Genomic DNA, 22,353 nt, shown 5'->3' with positions numbered 1-22,353 from the left:
TTTCTTGGCATCTGCATCAAGGTTGGAGGCATTGCCTTTGCCGAGCACTGCACCAGCATCGGAAGTGTCGGTAAGCGTGGCTGCTGCTAGACCCTTGGACACTGGGAACAGTGAAGGATGGGTGTCTGCCTTCCTCGAGGCCTCCTGCTGTGCAGGGCCCCCGGAACCATCCATTGTCTGACCTGACCCCGAGGTGATGTGTGGATTTTACTTCCTCGTCAGCATCGAGGAGCTTTGATGACATGCTTCGGGCGAAGGCCAAGAAGCATTGCCCTCAATGCATGATGCCGGGAGCTCCGGGGTGTTGAAGGATTCAGCACCCAAGAAGCCTCTGCGCCAGGAGGACTGCTCCCCCTCCATACAGGAGATGCCAATGCGTAGGTCTCCTAGCAGCCAAGACCCATCTCCTTCATCAACCCCGGCAGCTCTGCAACCTGCACCTCCACCGACACCCCAGCCTTTCCTGGTGTTGGCCCTTGATGAGTGTATCTGGGCCTTGCTACCTGAGCTGCTGGATGGCCGCATGCAACAGTGCATCTGCATTGGGGGTGCTTCCACCTACCCTGCCTCCTGTTGCGGCCCCGCTTGGCCCTCAGCCTGCGGTGCGGCCTCCAACATCAACATGATATGCAGCTCCAGTGTCGACTGCTACTGAAGCCGGCACTCCCTCGACATCAGTGGAGGAAGCTTCGCTGGAGTTGAGGCGGGAGCTGACTCAAGAATATGGCTCTTCCACGTCTAGGCAGGTTCAGTCTCAGCACTCCCACCAGGAGGTATTGTCTGACACCGAAGAGGAGCGCTCATGTGATTGAGGAGGATCCAAGGTACTTTTCCTCAGATGAGTCCTATGGAATTCCCTCTGAACCCTCCTCTCCACCTGAAAGGAGAAAGGCTCTCTGGAAGAGACTTTCATTCCCTTCTTTTGTCAAGGAAATGGCTGATACCATTCCATTTCCTTTGGGGGTGGACGACAAGCCCATGGCCAAGATGCCTGAGGTCCTGGACTACATGTCTCTTCCTAGGGAGGCTGTGACTATCCTCCGTGAAGTACTCCAGGAAGTCCTCATTAGGAATTGGGAGTCCCCTCTGTTGGTCCCTGTCATGCCCAAGGAGATTGACACCTAGTATCGGATCCACAGTGACCCTAGTTTTGATAAGCTTCAGTTGCCTCACAATTCCATGGTGGTGGAATCCGCTCTCAAAAGAGCTAGGAGTTCCTGGGACTATGCCTCGGCGCCCCCAGGTAGAGAAGCTAGAACCCTGGATTCTTTTGGGAGAAAGATGTACAAGGCTTCAATGCTCATCTCCCGAATACAATCCTACCAGCTCGTCATGAGCCTCTACTTGTGAAACTTGGTGCGCAAGTTTTCGGGGGTACTGGATCACGCAGTCTATGTCAGGAGGCCGACCGGATTTGGCATTGGGCTCGCCAACATGGCATGTTCCTTTGAGACACTTATGTGGCAGTCAAAAACAATACCCTGGCTGACAGACTGGCAGGATTGCCCGTGAGATCTTCCGAGTGAAGGGCATAACCTCGGTGGATCTCTTTTCCACTCACATCAACCATAAGGACCATTAGTTCTGTTCAGGCTCATTGACAGACTAGCGTTGGATACCTTCCTTCTCAAGTGGAGGACTGGTCTTCTGTATGCATATCCTCCCATACCTCTAGTTGTGAAAACATTGTAGAAATTCAAGCAAGACCGCGCAACCATGATTCTGATCGTGCCATACTGTCCGCGGCAGATATGGTTCCCTCTAATTCTGGAGTTGTCCTCCAATGAACCATGGAGATTGGAGTGTTTTCCAACCCTCCTCATGCAGAAAGAGGGGTCTCTTCTACATCTCAACCTCCAGTCTCTGGCTCTCACAGCTTGAATGTTGAGAACCTAGAATTTGCTTCCTTGGGTCTTTCAGAGGGTGTCTCCTGGGTCTTGCTGGCTTCCAGGAAAGACTCCACTAACAGATGCTATTCTTTTAAATGGAGGAGGTTTACCGTCTGGGGTGACAGCAGGGCCCTAGATCCCCTTGCTTGCCCTGCACATACCATGCTTGACTACCTTCTACTACCTTCTACAAATCAAGGTTAGGTAAACACAAAAAGTAGCACATATGAGTTTATCTTGTTGGGCAGACTGGATGGACCATGCAGGTCTTTTTCTGCCGTCATCTACTATGTTACTATGTAATAGCAAGATTCTGGAATCCTAAAGAGTGACAAGATTCCATGAAGAATCTCAAAGAGTAGCAACATTCCATGCTGCAAATCCCATGACAAGCAGTTGCTTCCCATGTCTGCCTCAATAGCTATGGACTTTTCCTTCAGGAATTTGTCCAAACCTTTTTTTAGACCCAGATATGCTAACCACTGTTACCACATCCTCCAGCAAAGAGTTCCAGAGCTTAACTATTCTTTGAGTGAGAAAATATTTCCTCCTATTTGTTTTAGAAGTATTTCCATGTAACTTCCTCGAGTGTCCCCTAGTGTTTGTACTTTTGGAATGAGTAAAAAATCAGTTTACTTCTACTCATTCTACACCACTCATGATTTTGTAGACCTCAATCATATCTCTCCTCATCCGTCTCAGGCAATATTCTAGAAGTGATGTTGTTCCCTTTTATTCCAGGCCTGGCAGTTGGCTTGGACCCTGAGGGCTATGGGAACCCAGATTTCTGTTGGATATCTGTCCATGACAAGCTGGTCTGGAGCTTTGCTGGACCAATTGCTGTAGTTATTCTGGTAAGCAGCTTTCATCTCTCATCTGTACCACTCCACATGTGTCATTTTTTGGGGGTTCTGGCTTCACATTCCTCCTTCTTTTCTTCATTTAACCATCTTGTTTACAGCCGATACGAAATTGGATGCCTGATGTTATCTGTGCTTGTCTGCAGGCTCAGTTAAGGGCTGAGCGTAATAGGTCTATTTGCACATTTCTGTTCTCAGTTGAGTTTTCGGAATTGGTTTTCTCACACTTGATATTGTCAAGGTGCAGGGGCTGGGACTGGGGTTTGAAGTGGTTTTCTTTAGAGCAGGGGTGCTCAATGTTGCTCCCCAAGGTCCACAACCCAGTCAGGTTTTCAGTATTCCCCCAATGAATTATACATGAGATCTATTTGCATACCTGCCTCCAGGTTCAATGTGGCTTACGTAACAAATTAAGAAGAAGCATTACAAGACAATATTAATACAAGAATGCAACTATTTAAGAAAAAAACAACAACAAAAACTAACTAACTAACTAAGGGTTTCGTTTACAAAACCGTGCTAGCGATTCCCATGCGGCAAACAAGAGGAAGCCCATAGGAATTGAATGGGTTTTCTCTCATTTGCTGCACCGAGGATTGATAATGCGCCTTTGTAAAATACGCCCTAACTAAGGGACCAGTTTACTAAGGTGCGCTAGATTCTTTAGTGCGCACTAAAAAAATAACCCATGCTATCATGTAGACGCCTATCGGAATATTTTAGGCATCTACACGGTTAGCGTGAGCTAAAAATGGTAGCACGCCTCTAGCGCACCCTAATAAACAGGGCCCTAAGTAAAGAAAGAAAGGCACAGGTGGAGGGTAACCTGCATTGAGTGGTATGAGAGGCTGTCTTAAATGAGTAATAAACAGAGCTTCATCTGTGTCTTAGACTCTCGGCTTCATTCAGGTGAAGGACTTTGAGGAGGAAGGGTTATAGTGGAACGTCTTCTGCTGCAAAACCTAAAGCTGCCTCTCATCGCTGTCTTCTTTGCTTGTCTTTAGATGAATGGGGTGATGTTCCTGATGCTGGCAAGAATGCTGTGCTCCCCGGGCCAGAAGGAAGCCAAGAAGAAATCTGTTCTGTGAGTGTGGCTGTTGAGGACAGATCACAAGGTCATTTCACTCCCCTAAAAGTTCACTAGACGTTCACCATTCGGCCCATCACTCAGTAGTCATAAACCATGGCAGAATCAAGATGTATATAGGCTAGTACAGGAAGACAGCTACAAGAACTGCCACTTTTTTTGGAGCAAGATTAAATTACATACTGCCATAAAGACAGGACGTTTTCCTTGCATTGGGAACTCAAAGGAGTATAGTACGTTGGCCGACTTTGTCAGTTATTGTTAATAAATTAATAGCTATGACTTCTGTTTGTAATACTGAAAAGAGAAATTACTTGAAATATACATTTAAACAAAACAATTTTAGATTGATCAGCTGCTTTCTAAAAAACAAAATAGCTACAATTAGTTCTTTGTAAATTTGCCTTATACAGAGTAGGAATAGCAAATCCTAGGATCCTTTGATCTGAAATAAGTTCCTTCACCTTCTCCTTTCTGCTCTTTCTTTCATTCTCATTTTCCTGTCATGTTTTACCTTCTCCCCATCCCTCTCTCCTTTGTTAGTCTTCCCTTGCATAATATTTGCTCTCTGATCTCACATTAGTTTTTGCTTATTTGTTTCCTTTTTCCTTTCCTTAACCTCTTTTTCCCCCTTTCACAGATTTCTTTCATGTATTGTAGCCTCCTACTGGTCTTTCAGATGTATTTTAATCCCTGATTCTCTCTTTTGTGTCTGTCTCTCTATCCAGCATTACACTGCGAAGTTCCTTTGTTCTCCTGCTGGTTATTAGTACTTCATGGCTTTTTGGTCTTCTGGCTGTCAACAACAGCGTCGTGGTTTTCCACTACCTCTACACTATTCTCTGTAGCTTACAGGTAACGCTCCATTCAGAATGACATGCTCAATAGTCTCCACTATGCAATAAATCTCTAGATTCTCTCTAAGTTGTGACATCTTTTCATGGAACAAACTAAAAATAAACCGAGGCTGGCACAGTATGTGAGTTTTGGAGACCACATACTTCCCTTCTGCCTGTTTTTTTACTGCCAGTACACTTTCCCATTTCAGTCATAAGATTATCCCATGCTGAACTGACTGGGAATTGTCAGTGGTGCCCCTGGAAGGGGTGTATGTCGGGTTTCTCTGCCCCTCTTCCACCAAATTAGCAAGGATCAGGAGGGTGGAGGACTGGAGTTTTACTCCCCAGCTGTATACATTCTTGCTCTTTCCTTCTCCTCATTCTCCAGTGCTCCAGCATTCAGATCTACCTTCTGGCACCCAGGTTGGTGCTTTTCTCATTGGACAGCAGCTACGCGGGCTTTGACATGCCAAGGGGCACTAGACCTGGATCTGGCTTCGGCTCCATGTTGTCAACGAGCGTGTCATTGCTGGTTGAGGTCCCTGCAGGCTGTGCGCCTTGTTGCCCAGAGTCCCAGGCGTTGATCCCATGTTCTACAGAACAGCTATGTGATCTTATACAGCTGCAGAAAATATTCCTCCAAACCTCCATCAGAACAACAGATCCCTAGGAGACTGCCTCATGGATTTGTAGAGCAGGAATAAAGTTCAAAAACAAGTGAAAGCCAAAGGCAGGTCTTTGCATCCTTAGTGATATGAAATGTACTCGTGTGTTTTTGAATTATTTTGCTCTGCAGGGTCTGGCAGTGTTGCTTCTTTTCTGCGTTTTGAATGAAGAGGTCCAAGGGGCTTGGAAACTGCTCTGCCTTGGTAAGAAGAGCCAGAGTGAAGAAACAGCGAGACCAGCTCAGATGGCAGTAAGATTTTTCCTTATATCATCAGAAGTTGACTAGAGGCACAGGAGCCAGCTCTGGGGAGTGCCAATAGGTGCTGAGCACCCCCAGTATTGAGCAAGCTCCTTTATTGGGGGTAATTCTCTGTAGCTGACAGGATAATACTGTATGCGCTGAGCGCAAAATCTATATCAGCAGTTGCGCCGGGATTTGCTGTTATGGAATACTGATATACAGTGGGGGAAATAAGTATTTGATCCCTTGCTGATTTTGTAAGTTTGCCCACTGACAAAGACATGAGCAGCCCATAATTGAAGGGTAGGTTATTGGTAACAGTGAGAGATAGCACATCACAAATTAAATCCGGAAAATCACATTGTGGAAAGTATATGAATTTATTTGCATTCTGCAGAGGGAAATAAGTATTTAATCCCTCTGGCAAACAAGACCTAATACTTGGTGGCAAAACCCTTGTTGGCAAGCACAGCGGTCAGACGTCTTCTGTAGTTGATGATGAGGTTTGCACACATGTCAGGAGGAATTTTGGTCCACTCCTCTTTGCAGATCATCTCTAAATCATTAAGAGTTCTGGGCTGTCGCTTGGCAACTCGCAGCTTCAGCTCCCTCCATAAGTTTTCAATGGGATTAAGGTCTGGTGACTGGCTAGGCCACTCCATGACCCTAATGTGCTTCTTCCTGAGCCACTCCTTCGTTGCCTTGGCTGTATGTTTTGGGTCATTGTCGTGCTGGAAGACCCAGCCACGACCCATTTTTAAGGCCCTGGCGGAGGGAAGGAGGTTGTCACTCAGAATTGTACGGTACATGGCCCCATCCATTCTCCCATTGATGCGGTGAAGTAGTCCTGTGCCCTTAGCAGAGAAACACCCCCAAAACATAACATTTCCACCTCCATGCTTGACAGTGGGGACGGTGTTCTTTGGGTCATAGGCAGCATTTCTCTTCCTCCAAACACGGCGAGTTGAGTTCATGCCAAAGAGCTCAATTTTTGTCTCATCTGACCACAGCACCTTCTCCCAATCACTCTCGGCATCATCCAGGTGTTCACTGGCAAACTTCAGACGGGCCGTCACATGTGCCTTCCGGAGCAGGGGGACCTTGCGGGCACTGCAGGATTGCAATCCGTTATGTCGTAATGTGTTACCAATGGTTTTCGTGGTGACAGTGGTCCCAGCTGCCTTGAGATCATTGACAAGTTCCCCCCTTGTAGTTGTAGGCTGATTTCTAACCTTCCTCATGATCAAGGATACCCCACGAGGTGAGATTTTGCGTGGAGCCCCAGATCTTTGTCGATTGACAGTCATTTTGTACTTCTTCCATTTTCTTACTATGGCACCAACAGTTGTCTCCTTCTCGCCCAGCGTCTTACTGATGGTTTTGTAGCCCATTCCAGCCTTGTGCAGGTGTATGATCTTGTCCCTGACATCCTTAGACAGCTCCTTGCTCTTGGCCATTTTGTAGAGGTTAGAGTCTGACTGATTCACTGAGTCTGTGGACAGGTGTCTTTCATACAGGTGACCATTGCCGACAGCTGTCTGTCATGCAGGTAACGAGTTGATTTGGAGCATCTACCTGGTCTGTAGGGGCCAGATCTCTTACTGGTTGGTGGGGGATCAAATACTTATTTCCCTCTGCAGAATGCAAATAAATTCATATACTTTCCACAATGTGATTTTCCAGATTTAATTTGTGATGTGCTATCTCTCACTGTTACCAATAACCTACCCTTCAATTATGGGCTGCTCATGTCTTTGTCAGTGGGCAAACTTACAAAATCAGCAAGGGATCAAATACTTATTTCCCCCACTGTAAGGCTACAGTTATTTGCCTAACTGTGAGAGTGAGCACTTAGGCTAGAACTCTGCCCCTCACCCTTAAGAACAGTCCCTTAGGCAGCCTGAGCCACCTTAAGAGAAAGTCCCGCCTAGGAGGAAGTGAGCTAAGAAGAGGGGTTGAGCCTAAACCAGGAAATATTCTGGCCCTGTCTTACTTACTGAGGTTAAGGAAATTCAGAGAGAAGGAATCGAAGCCCCAGTGTATGCCACCAATCACCTATGGGTAAGAATTGTGACCTAGCTGAGGTAAATCGCTTTTGCTTCTTGTTTGAGACTGACCAGCCTTGCTCTGAGGTCTGGCTAGAGCCAGACCCTAGTACTCGGAGAAGAAGCGAGAAAGGCTCGCAGGTTGTGTTTGGGGCGGGGTCGCTCTACCAACCACAGACTGTGTTCAGGCCTTGCCAGCCTGAGACCTGCTTAAGACTGTTTATAGAACTACAGAGGCATTCTGTCTTTTGTGCCTGGTCCTGTGACATAACAGGCCTCAGGATTAAACTAGATAAAACACTTGTTTTCACTTATGTCCCTTGTCTGGCTGTGCTATTCCACCGGCCCACACTCGCCCCTTGCTTGGGGTGTCACAGGCTGGTATAAATGTTTCCGCCTGGCCAGTCATAGAAAAAAATGGAAAATCAGCCATTTCACTCCCGCAGTAAAAATGTCCTTAATTTACGGGAAAAATTAATGTAAGGATGTGCTAAGACTACTTTTTAACGCAGCTTTAGTGAAAGAACCCCATAGTGCACCACAGTGATGTAACAAGGGCGGGGCGGTTGGGGAAGTCCGCCCCAGTTGCACGCCGTGGGAGAGATGCAGAAAGCAGTCGCGCGACTGTCAGTTCCGCTGGTTCCCTGCTCCCTCTGCCCTGGAACAGGTTACTTCCTGTTCCGGGGCAGAGGGAGCAGGGAACCAGTGGAACTGACAGCCACGGGGTTGCTCCCAGCAGGTAAGAATGCACCCGGGGGGGGGGGGGTGTCGATGTGCCTGGGGGGGACGACACGCTGCTGCATCCGGTGGCAGGGGGGGGGGTGCACAGCGGCGATCCGCTCCGGGTGGCAGCCGACCAACGTTAGCCACTGGTGCATCATCTGAGGGGTTTTTTCCCCAGAAGGTAGTTATACAACCGGTCAGTTTCTGCGTTCTTTCACCAATGGATTTTAATAAAACTCACAGAAAAATACCTTGTGTCCTCTTGGCTTTATATATTTTGTTTCCTTCTCCTCAAGGGTCCAAATTCCTATAATAACACATCTTTATTTGAGGAAAGTGGCCTGATCCGCATCACGCTGGGGGCCTCCACCATCTCCTCGGTCAGCAGCGTCCGCTCTGCACGCACTCACTCCAGCAAGCGGGGCTTTCTCAGGTATGAGTGCTCAGAAGAGCAACACAGGGGGTCCTTTACTGAGGCAGCTCACGTTTTTAGCGCATGCTAAAATCGGGCACGCGCTAAACCTTAGACACACCCATAGGAATGCATTGGCGTCTCTAACGTTTAGCGCGCCCAATTTTAGCACATGCTAAAAACGTGAGCATGCCTCAGTAAAAGGGGATCACAGTAATTCTTTATAAAAACTAAGCCAGGATTTTCTGCTGGGCTCCCTGTGGAACTAGCAGGGTGATCGTTTGCATAAACCGTTGATTTATTTCAGCAATATTTATGTCTGACAAGGGAACCTTACAAAAATAGTAAAAATGCTCCATTTTTCTATCACATTAATACAACACAACAACAAAAATAAAACAAAGTTATTTATTAAACTGAGAAACAATCACATCTAAAGCACACCCTAGAAATCTGAGGACCCCTTACCAAACTGCTGCAAAAGGGGGTCTGCGCTGGCGTTGATGCATGTTTTTGACGCTCACCGAGGCCCCCTTTTACCGCAGTGAGTAAAAGGTAGGTCTTTCTTTTTTTTTAAAGAAATGGCTTGTGGCAAGTGAAGCACTTGCCACGCGGACATTTCATGGGGGAATCCCTTACTGTCACCTCAGGGCTCCCACGCTAACTCGGCCTACCGTGTACCGCCAGGTACATACCGGCGCTACAAAAAGAAATATATTTTTGTAGCGCCGGATATGACGGTGCGCTGGGGGTGGAAACTACCGCTGGGCTACTGCAGCAGCCCAGCAGTACTTCCTTTTTAGCGAGCTAAGAAAGCGCACAGAATGTTGAGTATTATTAGGAAAGGGATGGAAAACAAACACGAGGATGTTATAATGCCGTTGTAGCGCTCCATGGTGCGACCGCACCTCGAGTATTATGTCCAATTCTGGTCGTCGCATCTCAAAAAAGATATAAAGGAATTAGAAAAGGTGCAGAGAAGGGCGACGAAAATGATAAAAGGGATGGAACGACTCCCCTATGAGGAAAGGCTGAGAAGGTTAGGGCTCTTCAGCTTGGAGAAAAGGCGGCTGAAGGGTGATATGATAGAAGTCTACAAGATAATGAGCGGATTAGAGCGGACAGATGTGAAGCGTTTGTTTACACTTTCAAACAACAACAAAACCAGGGGACACAAGATGAAGCTAGAATATGGTAGATTTAAAACAAATAAGAGAAAGTTTTTCTTTATTCAGCATGTAGTCAGACTCTGGAACTCGTTGTTGGAGAATGTAGTGACAGCAGCTGGCCTTACGGAATTTAAAGGGGGTTTGGACAGATTCCTGAGGGAAAAGTCCATTGAACATTATTACATTTTGGGGGGGGGGGGGGTTGGCGAGTTCTTGAAGCCTGGATTGGGCGCTGTCAGAGACAGGATGCCGGGCTTGATGGACCCTTGGTCTTTTCCCAGTATGGTGGTGCTTATGTACTTATGTACAGTAAGCCCGCATTGAGCTTACGGCCGTTTTGTAAAATTGGCCCTCGATGCCCTGGTCACAAGAATAAAGCTTACCTCAAAACTGAGTGAAGTGAAAACACATTTCCTCTTTAATTTATACAAGAATCTTATGAACCCAACTATAGAATAATTGTAATAGTAATTGTATGGTTAAGAAAGATTCTTGTATAAATTGAAAGGGGAATGCATTTTCATTTTACTCAGTTTTGAGATTAGCTTTATTTTTGTGACCAAGGCATTAAGATTTCTGGGGGGGGGGGGGGGTGTTTTAGATGTGATTGTTTCTCAGTTTAATAAATAACATTATTTTCATTTATGTGTACTTTATAAGAGCCTCTTTCTTTTTGTATTGTACTGATTTAAATTGTTTGGCTACTATTTTATTTGATACTCCATTTTGGGGGGGATATTTTTATTGCACCATCTTTCTGTGTTAAATATGTCGAATAGATCTCATTTCTTTTCCGTCAGCTAAGTCATGCTTGACTTCATTTTTCGTCATGCGGTGGATGATGTCACTCTGTAACCTGCCCTGTCTTTTTCAGCAGTATAGAGGAATCTGTATGATATCACTGATCATTTTCTTTCCTGTAAACCAGCTACAGTTCTTCATGTCCAAGATTTCAGCCTTTTGTCTAGAACTTATAGCTATAAAACAGTTTCTCCAGTGCTCACCTTCTGTACCTCACATTTATATATGACTTTTCAGGTTATGTATATAGTGTATCATTGTATGCGGTGATACATTGCATTGGGTCAACAAAAATATGTCGTCATACATGATAGCTTTCAAGATGAAATAGGAATTCAGATACTACTTGAGGATGAGACCAAGGTAACACTGTAACATAGTAAATGATGACAGATACAGACCAAAGCTGCACATCTAGTCTACCCAGTACTGTTTCATGCAGGTTATTGTCTGTGCCTTCATTCAGAGTTTAACTAGCGCTCCATAAAGGTTACCCTCCAGCAGGGGCGTAGCCAGACACCCACGAGTGATTTGGTCTCTCCCTCTCTCACCTGCATGCGATATGGTCTCTCAAACATCCCTCTTCCCTGCATACCTTTTAAATAGCAGATTTTCACCAGCAGCGAACAGCAACTAATACGCAGTGCTCATGTTGGCTCCACAGCCTTCTCTCTGATGCAACTTCCTGTTTCCACATAGGCAGGAATACATCAAAGGGGAGGCTGTGGGGCTGGTGTGAACAGTATATGTCAGTCGCTGCTTGCTGCAGGCCAAGATCTTCTATTTATATGGTATTCAGGAGGGATAGTTGTTGGGAGTTTTCAGCTGGTGGAGCTTGGGGATCCCTGCCAGCCACATCATAGGTGTGCTGCTACTGGGTGGGCCTGAGCTCAAATTGGGTGGGCCTGGGCCCACCCGGGCTCACCCTTGGCTACGCCACTGCCCTCCAGAGTTATAACAGCTACTCCATGCAGGTTGAGCCTGTGTCTTTTTAAAAGTGCAAAAGTCTTTTCACAGCTGTTTTGAGATGAAGCAGTCAGTGTCTTCCCATTTAGGGACCCTCGGTGTATATCCCATTCCTTTGGGAATGTGTTTCAGAGTACGGAGGCTACACCTGAGAAGGCTCGCTGGCAGGTGTCGCATTACATGTTTCCTTTGGTGAGGGTGCATTTAGGGGATATGCCTTGTGGGGACTAAGTACATGATTTTAATGCTTATCTAACCAGGATGGTAAAGAGTCAATAAAGGAGAAAACAAAGACCAACTTGGCTAATGAGTGATATTCTACAAGTGATCATGATTCTAGGGCTGCAAGGTAGTACAACTGAGCAGAGTGGGTGGGCCAAGTGGTTTTCTTCTGCTGTCATCTACTGTATTTGTATATTACTGTATACAAGGATTGATTTGTTTATAATTCATTTAAGAGATAACATGGCAGCTCGACAGGGATCAACTTTGGATCACAGCCTATTGGGTCACGCTGGTCCGACTGACCTTGACGTAGCCATGTTTCACCGGGATGCAGGTGGAGGTAAGGTTAAATGTGGAATTGATTTGTAAAGAATCCCTGTAAAATTCCCTGCCCCAAACTTATGGTCTTACATTTCAGCAAAACATCTAAAAGCTATATGCAAAAAATGAAAGCCCCTGAATTTTTCATACCATTTAACCATTGAACAAAAGATCTTCATGTGCAGATTTCCAGGAAGACAATATGCAATGATTTAAGGGTATTTTAGCCACCTGCTCTTTTTGGTTTGAAGGATAGAACAGTGTAACCCTTTCCTCCTTTGTCTTCCTTCGTAGGACAAGATTCAGACTCAGACAGTGACCTGTCGCTGGACGAGGAGCGTAGCCTATCGATCCCTTCATCAGAGAGCGAGGAGAATGTGCGTCTCCGTGGCAGATTCCAGCGTCAATTCAAGCGAGCGGCTCATAGTGAGAGGCTGCTCACTAACCCACTCAACACTTCACCCAAAGGTCAATATTGAGAAACGTTTCAAAATAATTCCAAATACTTTTGTGGCAAGGTAATATAATTTACTCCAGGGGCGTATCTGGAATCCGGCAGTAGGGGATCCAGAGCCAGAGAGGGGGGGCACATTTTTGCCTGCCTCCCTCCCCCCCCCCCCGCCGCCGCCGCCTCTCTCCACCCCCTCCCCGCCGTCAACCCTCCCCCGTTGCTTACTTTTGCTGGCAGGGGGCCCCAACCCCCGCCAGCCGAGGTCCGACCCGCAATCTCCATATTTCGTCTTCCTCCGTGGCCATGTGCTTCAAGGAAGTAACGCTGCAGTGCTGATTCGTTGAATCCAGTTCGGCGTCTGACGTGCTGCGACGTCAGACGCCGAACTGGATTCAACGAATCAACACTGCAGCGTTACTTCCTTGAAGCACATGGCCACGGAGGAAGACGAAATATGGAGATTGCGGGTCGGACCTCGGCTGGCGGGGGTTGGGGCCCCCCGCCAGCAAAAGTAAGCAGCGGGGGAGGGTTGACGACGGGGAGGGGGGCCAGGGCGAAATCTGCGGGGGCCCAGGCCCCTGTGGCCCCACGCAGATACGCCCCTGATTTACTGTAAACTAAAATGGGCAAGGTATAAAGAAAGAAGATGTAGAAAAGTGGCACAGGGCTGCCGAGAGCCTGAGCACTTACTGTCTGCCATTTTGGAGGTGGTAAGGGCTCATGCGCTAATCAGTGCGCAGTAATGTAGATGTGCCAACTGATTACTGCAGAAACACCCACTCTCTGCACTCTGATATGCCCCCTTCACGGAAAAAAATTTAAAAATTCTTTTCCGTGCAGTTTGTGCTTGCTAATGCCAAACTTAGGCCCCCTTTTACAAAACTGCACTAGCGGGACGCAGCCCATTCAAAGTGGACGGGCTGTATCGGCATTACCACACCAACAGCAAGGTAAGAAAAGAAAGGCCTCATGGGGAGAGAGGAAACGTAGCAAAATTTGGGGGATGCCATGGCACCTGTGGCTCCCCCTGTTCCCGGGCCTGTGGTTCTGGTTTCATTTCATCAGCAAAGAAGAGTTTCCAGCCGTGTGAATCATTATCTACCAGACTGTCTTTTTTGCAATGTATTCTTCTAGATGTGGATGGCAACGACCTGATGTCCTATTGGCCGGCTCTGGGAGAGTGTGAGGTTCACCCCTGCTCCCTGCAGAAATGGGGATCTGAAAGGAAGTTGGGTCTTGATCTCACCAAGGACGCAGCAAATAACAATCAGCCAGAACTATCACTGACTAGCGGAGATGAGAACTCACTCACGCAGTCCCATCGGCAAAGAAAAGGTAATGGAACGCCTGTTATTGCATAGTTGCATAATTTAATTACACAGCAAAAAGCACAGAGAGGACAGATCGCTCTGTCCCAGTATGACAACACTTATGTACTTATGGATTGCCCCAAAGCATATAAAGAAATGTAGACAGCAATCTGAGCAAATATGAGTTACATTTCGTAAGTAGAAAGCTCAGGAAAATGGGGGACAGGTTCTAGTCTTATATGCAGGTTCATGGCACATTTCAGTCAGTCCATCCGCTATGAAAAGGGGGTTCCCTGGATTGGTGGACTAAATATTTTCTATAACTAACTAACTAAGGGGTCCTTTTACAAAGGCCTGGTAAAAAGTGGCCTGTGGTAGTGTAGGCGCGGGTTTTGGGCCCGCACAGAATTATTTTTCAGCGCACCTACTAAAAATGCCTTTTTAAAATCTTTGCCGAAAATGGATGTGCGGCAAAATGAAAATTGCCGCGCGTCCATTTGGGGTCTCAGACCTTACCACCAGCCATAGACCTAGAATATGGTTGGTAATGACCTACACACGTCAGATGCCACTTGGCACACGTCCGCTATGCACGCCAGAAAATAAAAAATATTTTTCAGACACGCGTAGCGGACGCACGCCAAAAATGAAATTACCGCAAGAGCCACACAGTAGTCGGGCGGTAAGTCCATTTTGGCACGTGTTGGGCGCGATTAGAGCCTTTTGCGTCTTAGTAAAAGGGGCCCTAACTAACTCACTAACTAACTACAGAGTCCTTTTACTAAGCTGCAGAAAAAGTGGCCTTAGCGTGCACTTATGCAGAATTTTCCTGCACACTAAGTCCATTACTGCGCAGCTGTTCGAAACAATGACCGTCTGAGCACTTACCAACGCCTATTTTGTAGACAGTAAGGGCTCATGCAGTATTCCTGAGCTAACCAGCTAGTGCGGAGTAATGCAAACATGCTAACTCATTAGCACAGGAATGCCTATTCTTCACTCCCCCCCAGACACTCCCCCTCCAACAAAAACATACAGATTTTTTTTCCATGCACACCGATTTGAAACTTACCACAGGAGGCCTGAGCACGTTCCTTGGTAAGCCATTTTAAGCTGTGGTGAGCACACACTAGCGCGTTCTGCAGCATAGTAAAAAGGTCCCTTAGTAGCTAACACATTGTGTGTATATGGATATTTATTTAAAATCTTTATTAACCACGCTATCCACGGTTCTAGGTGTGTACACAATAACATACATAATACAATATCATAAAAACAAATAAACCATTATAACAAACATAAAACAAACAATATAACATACCAACACCATCAAACACAAAAATAACAACTTGCAAGATAATAAAGTCTCTTGCTCAAAGATGTAATGCACCAAAAGCTATAACATGCCTAAAATACAGCAAGCCAAATTAAGGGATCCTTTTACTAAGGTGTGCCGAAAAATGGTCTGCGCTAGTGTAGGTGTGTGTTTTGGGTGCACACAGATCTATTTTTCAGTGCGCCTGTAAAAAAGGCCTTTTCAAAATTTTGCTGAAAATGGACGTGCGGCAAAATAAAACTGCCACGTGTCCATCTTGGGTCTGAGACCTTACTGCCAGCCATTGACTTAGCAGTAAGGTCTTGCGCGGTAACTGTGCAGTAATCGTCTATGCGCATAGAATGACGATTACCGCCCGGTTTCCGCCGTGCACAGGAAACTAAAAATTATTTTCTGGCGTACATAGTGGATGTGCATAAAAAATGAAATTACTGCCCGGGCCTCGCAGTAGCCGGACGGTAACTCCAAACTGACGGGCGTTGGGCATGCGTATGCGACTTAGTAAAAAGGCCCCTAAATAGGTGAGTTTTCAACAGTTGGATGAATATAGTCCTTCTGCCAGTGGACTTCTTTGCAGCAGCATCTTTACAAGCTCTGATGGCCCATCAGGTCCGAATAGTTTCCCTTCAGGCCAATTTCCTCCCATAACAGCTCTTATTATACTTAACCCATCATTTGCTAGATGTAAAATGTAGGTAATAAGGTCTCTGCACTTGCTCAGTGTATGATTCATAGCAGCTTAAAAGTATGATTACATGTTCATTGTTTTCCATTGAAGACCAAAGTGAATCGAGGTAAGTGACCTTTCAACTTGAATTTGTATGTAGTGTATGTTGCGGTGACCTTTTTAACTCTTTACGTTGTTTTCTGATATAGGAATTTTGAAGAACCGTCTTCAGTATCCACAAGCTCTCCAAGGCTTGTCATCTGTGGGCAGGATGACTAATGAACTCTCCTGGTATAAAACGTCTACTCTGGGCCACAGAGCCGTGCCAGCAGCCTCTTATGGCAGGATGTACTCCGGAGCAGGCAGCCTGTCCCAGCCAGCTAGTCGATATTCTTCTCGTGAGCAGCTTGATATGTTGATGAGAAGGCAGATGTCTAAAGAACAACTAAGTAGGAACAATTCCAGAGAACTGTTAGAAGTAGTCCCCAGCAGACATGCCTCTAATGAGCAATTGGATGCCATACCAAATAGGCATGGATCAAGGGACCATTTGGACACTATTCCCAGCAGGCATGGGTCCAGGGAACACTTGGAAAGTATACCAAGCAGACATGGTTCCAGAGACAATCTAGACATGTCAAGTAGTAGAAATGATCAAAGAGATCACCTGAATTCCCTAAGCAGAAAGCAGGGTTCTAAAGAACATCTAAACACAATACCCAGTAGGGTTGGGTCAAGAGAACGGATAGACTGTGGACCAGTAAGGGAAGTGTCTAGAGAATGGCTAAATACTTTGCCTACAAGGCAAGTATCGAGAGATCGAATGGACACTTTACCAAATCGACAGACATCTAGAGAACATCTAGACCTGCTTTCTAAAAGACAGCCTTCAAGGGACCAACTAGCATCTGCTAGGCAAACTTCAAGCGAACAGCTGGATATTTTATCCAGAAGATCTAATTCCAGAGAACATCTGAGTATAGTGCCTAGTACACATCCATCAAGAGAAAACCTGGAGCTTCTTTCTCAAAGGCAGCCCTCTAGAGAAAATCTAGAGTCACTGTCTGGTAGACTTCCTTCTAGAGATAATGAACCTCTTTCTAGAAGGCAGCCTTCTAGAGAAAATCTAGAAGCAATTTCCAGTCGATATCCTTCCACTGAGCAACTAGATATCCTTTCTTCCATCCTTGCTTCATTTAATTCATCCGTCCTCTCCAATGTGCAGTCCTCCTCTACTTTTTCGGCCCCGCATAATACGACAACGCCTTCTGCAGTGCAGAATTCCTCAACTCCTTCTGTGCTGTGCCCTTCAACACCTCATTCAGCTACATCCCATAGTATCCCTGATCTATCTCCAGATTCTGAGTAAGTACCTCCTCTTCAGCCATGTCTAGAGTTCATTTTTATTGAGTTTTCAAGAAAATTTAAACCAATATAACATACAACAAAACGAAATGCATTACATATAGATAAATGTGACAATTTAAGTATAAATATAAAAATCTAATCTCTAGAAGATGCTGATGTTTTGATGTAATGATCAAAAGGAGCCCAATGCTTCTTAAAAGTAGGCAATTGATGAAATTTAAAAGCTGCAGATTCTTCATAGTTTCTAATAGTACAAAGCTGACTCCACCATTCACAAAAGTTCAAATGCAAATTAGTTTTCCAATGAAATGTTATAAGATGAGTGGCTAGAGCCATCATTATATCAAAAAGTTTTTGATATTTATTTATTTATTTATTTATTTTGCTGCATTTGTATCCCACATTTTCCCACCTATTTGCGGGCTCAATGTGGCTTACATTATGTTGCAATGGCATCATCATTAACAAAGTAAGTGGTTCAGCATACTGTTACAATTAATGTTCAAGAATATTAGGTGAATAAGGTAAATAAAATGATTATACATAACATGTAAGTAGGAGCAGGTTAAGGTTCAATATTTGATAATGATACTATGATAAAATAATCAAATTTAAGGATCAATAATAGTTGGTTCTGGTATAGATTAGGAATCAAATCATTAAGAAGGATAATTTTTGTAAGTCTCTTTGAACAGGTGCGTCTTCAGTAACTTCCGGAAGTTATTGATCCTCAAGTGTAAGTTTAGGGGTTGAAGAACGAAGTATTATCACATCATATGTCAAACCAACAGGCGAGGAGAAGGGAATTATTGGACATATTCTTTTCCATATTAATTTACAGTAGGTGGACACATGGGAACATTCAAAGAGTAGATGCTTCAGGTGACCAACAGGAGCAGAACAAGACCAACATTTTGGAGGAGATGTTGATCTATTTAGTTTAGACAATTTGAAAGGAGTCCAATAAGCTCTATGAAGAACAAAAAATGATGATTGTGTTATACCAGCAGAGAAAGTGGGTCTTTTGGATTTAGACCAAAGGGTTAGCCAATCAATTTCATCATGACAGAACAATTCCAACTCCCATCTATGTTGGAGCTCAAGAGTTTGTGAAAGAGTCATGTATACATTTGTATATTCTCGATGCTTTCCTATTACCCATTAGCATTGTATGACAAAAGGTAGTAAAATTAGCAGCATCTGACTGACCACCCGTGGTTTGCAACAAATTTTGATAGACATTAGAGAGGGAACGCCAAGAATCAGCATCAAGTGTAGTTAAATTACATTGTAGACAAGCAGATTCAGCAGAAGTCACATCATTACATACAGTAATTTGAGATAATGACCATATACCTTTTTCCTGCCACAGTGGCCAGTTTAAAGTAGACTTACTTAATTTAATGGATGAATTAAACCAAATACTAATATCAGAAAAAGGAACATACATTTTAAATATTTTTCTCATGGTGGTGATGAGCTTCGCAGTAGCTTTAATTAAACACATACCAGTGGGATATGGAAATGCATCCATCGAAGGAAGAAGATGAAGAGGAAAAGGGGGACTTAAATGCTTCTCAAAGTCAAGCCATCTAGGGAGGTTATGATGATTATCCTCATGAAACCAATATATAGCCTGTGACAATCTGAATGCCAGATGATAAGATTTAAAATCTGGGAAGTTGATACCACCATTAGACTTCTACAATTTAAGCTTTTGAAGAGCAATTCTAGGGGGTTTACGCTGCCATAAAAACCTAGAAATTTTACTTTCTATTTTCTTATATAGTGAAGAAGGGAATGGAAAAGGTACCATGCTGAAGACATAATTTAATTTTGGAGTAAGAACCAATTTTATTGTCTCATCCCTACCCCACCATGAAAGATATAATGGATTCCATCTATCTAGAGTCTACTATAGATAGTAGAGCTTCAGAATTTAATTGTAAAGAGTGATCTACAGTTTTACCATACCAAATTCCCAGATATTGTATCCTATTAGGCTCCCATTTAAAAGGAAAGGAAGAAATATGAGGCTTCTGAACAGAAGGAGATAAGGACAAAACCGCTGATTTATTGCAGTTTATCTTATAACCAGACAGTAAAGAGAAGGATTCTATAGAAGTGAGAAGAGTAGGTAGGGATTTTAATGTTGTATATAGAAGGATATCATCAGCATATAATGATAGTTTAAATTCTTCAATACCAATACGTACACCCAAAATTTCAGAATTATGCCTAATTGCCATTGCCAAAGGTTCTAAAGCAATGTTAAAAAGAAGTGGTGAGAGAAGGCAACCTTGTTTGGTTCCCCTTTTTAGGGGAAATGGTTTAGATATATTGTCATTGACCACTGTAGTAGCCAGTGGATTATCATAAAGAATATTAACCATGTTTATAAATCTTTCACCAATACCAAACCATCTCATGGTGTAAAACAGATACTGCCACTCAATTCTGTCAAATGCTTTTTCTGCATCTAAGGAGACTGCAATTAAAGAGTCATCAAAATGACGAGCATTTGACATTCCAATAAAGTCGAGAATTATCATTTGGGAGACGTTGGGGAGTAAATCCATTTTGATCTTTATGAATAATAATAATAGGGAAGATTTTTTGGAGTCTAGAGGCAAGAACCTTAGCAAATATTTTATTATCAGTGTTAATAAGAGATATGGGCCTATAATGTTCCACTTTATTGTGATCTTTATAAGGTTTAGGAATTACTATAATTGTAGATTCTAGAAAAGAACCTTTAGAAGAGTCTTCTGTTAGAAAAAGGTTATATAACTGGAGGAGTTTGGGTACAAGAATGTCTGAAAAAGCTAAATAGAATTCAATATTAAGCCCGTCGTTTCTTGGAGACTTATTTTTTGAAAATGATTTCAAAGCTGAAAGTATTTCCACTTCAGTGACAGCTTGATCAAGAGAATTCAATAAGTTTTGAGGAATAGTAGGAGGGGTCAAATACTCAGTGAAACTATGAAACGAAGAAGGTGAGAAATTGATTTCAGAACTAAATAAATTCTTATAGAAACTCTCTAGAAACTCTGAAACTGAAAGGCTATATCAGGATCCGCGATATGTATAATATCTGATGAATCTATTACCTGAGTAATTCTAGACCTATCTTGTTTAAATTTTAAATATTGAGCAAGTAGATGGCTAGATTTGTTACTCTCAGCATAGTAAAGAGATTTTTGAGAATGTATACAAGAAAAAGCTTCCTTAGCAATTAAATTATTATATTCTTTCTTAACCTTTTGGAGTTCAGAATGAAGGGATGAACAGGAGTTTAATACATATCTATCCTCCAAGTCCTTAATAGAATTTAATAAATGTGAGTTCTTTTTTTTCTTCTCTTTATTCTTCCCTGCTGTGAAGTTGATAATAGCTCCCCGAATAGTAGCTTTAAATGCACCCCACCATTAAGTTAACCTTAACATCAGTACATGAATTATTATTAAAGTAACCAGATATAATATGTTTCATATAATGCATAAAGGAATCATCTTGTAAAATAATAGTTTGAAACCCCCAGGGAGGTCTAGAAAAGTGGGTGTGAGCAGGGGTAAAATAAAGAGAGGTGGCAGAGTGATCTGAAATGACCGAGCCATGTAAGCTACAGTAGTGTTAATTTAGGATGAACATAGGACTCAGTATTTGACTATCTCATTAACTCAAGATTGCAGATATCATTGGCCATAGGAACGTGCGGAAATAAGGGTCAACAAACAAAATAGTAGGGGTGACCTCTTATTGGTGACAAGCTTACAAGAATTATCTTCTGTTCATGAGGTCTTCAATTCAGTTATACTTGGTATAAGCAGTGCAGAGTCATTTAGGTCTTGGGCTGTCGGTGTAAGCTATTACAACTCAGTAAAAGGGGACGAGGAGAGCATAAATAAAATTTTGTTATATTACTGTGTATCTATTTATTGTATAAATTATATTATTGCTTATAGATTGTGGTGGTGACATATGGGTTAACCGCCTCCAATATCTGTTTTGACATTTCTAATTATAAGCAAATATTCACTGACTTCTGAGCCATTTACCTAGATTTGCACTGGGAAATTTTGATGATTATCTGCAGCCAATCTGGAGACAACCTACATATTGCATTGAATTTGAACACAGTTGAAATTTATCTGGTTTAATTTTTTTCTTGATTTATCCATACATTTAATGAAATTTGAATTCTTAATTAACAAAAAATCATTAAGAAGGCAAATCATTTTGGGTTTTTCTTTATTTCTTCTCCATGAAAAGAATAGTGAGAAGTGAAGGTCATTCCTGAGGAATCATGGTTGTTCCAAGGAGAGGAAGATGAATAGGAGTTTATATGGTCATCTGGTGAAACGGTTGCAGACAGCCTCTCGGAGTCTCCAGGACAAGGTGGCTTGAATATCCCCAGGTCAGAGGTCAAAATTCATAATGTGTTGAAGAATATGTTAGGTTTAAAAGGTCTGCTGGAAAGAAAGGAGTCTCCAGAACTTCAACAATTGCCAAGAAGAACCACCAGAAACAAATCCCCAAATGCAGAGATAAGGGGAAGGTGGAATCGACTCCATGTGAAAGAGTGCGCACTGGGCTGGTGCAACCGCCTACATATCAAAACCAGAGACCCAATCTTCCTTTAGAAGACACTCAACAATGTAAGAGGGAGGGGAAAACACAAACAGACTTTTTTTTATACATTTTGTATCTTTGTAATCAGAAATAAAAGAAAAAAAAATCTATCCTTATTTTTACTGCTATTATGTTGATGTCACAGTGATTCGAATACTGTTCAGTTGGAAATGCAAAGTTATGCCATCTGTGGGGACAGGGCTGTATACTTAAATACCTGAAAAAGCCTTTACAGTTTATTTTTGGAATGTACCAGTTTACAGTCTGCAAGGGGGGCTAGCATCAATTTGGGAAAAACAAAACTTCAGTTTCCCTTCATTTTCAGCTTTTTGTGCATTCTGCGTC

General features: G+C 43.5%; 1 protein-coding gene across 1 annotated transcript in view; it reads left to right on the top strand.

Moving 5' to 3' along the window:
• Window positions 1-22,042, top strand: part of CELSR3 (cadherin EGF LAG seven-pass G-type receptor 3) — a 192,911-nt gene extending 170,869 nt beyond the window's left edge. Inside the window, exons 27-36 of the mRNA XM_030206760.1 lie at window positions 2,631-2,743; window positions 3,754-3,833; window positions 4,565-4,691; window positions 5,472-5,591; window positions 8,647-8,783; window positions 12,157-12,263; window positions 12,539-12,712; window positions 13,830-14,030; window positions 16,218-17,373; window positions 21,649-22,042. Coding sequence (XP_030062620.1) covers window positions 2,631-2,743; window positions 3,754-3,833; window positions 4,565-4,691; window positions 5,472-5,591; window positions 8,647-8,783; window positions 12,157-12,263; window positions 12,539-12,712; window positions 13,830-14,030; window positions 16,218-17,373; window positions 21,649-21,676 — 2,243 coding nt within the window. The 3' untranslated portion in view covers window positions 21,677-22,042. The remainder of the gene's footprint in view (window positions 1-2,630; window positions 2,744-3,753; window positions 3,834-4,564; window positions 4,692-5,471; window positions 5,592-8,646; window positions 8,784-12,156; window positions 12,264-12,538; window positions 12,713-13,829; window positions 14,031-16,217; window positions 17,374-21,648) is intronic.
• The last annotated feature ends 311 nt before the right edge of the window (window positions 22,043-22,353 follow it).

Source organism: Microcaecilia unicolor, chromosome 6 (assembly GCF_901765095.1).
Source record: "Microcaecilia unicolor chromosome 6, aMicUni1.1, whole genome shotgun sequence".
Lineage (NCBI taxonomy): Eukaryota > Metazoa > Chordata > Amphibia > Gymnophiona > Siphonopidae > Microcaecilia > Microcaecilia unicolor.
This window is presented reverse-complemented; position numbering and strand designations above follow the sequence as displayed.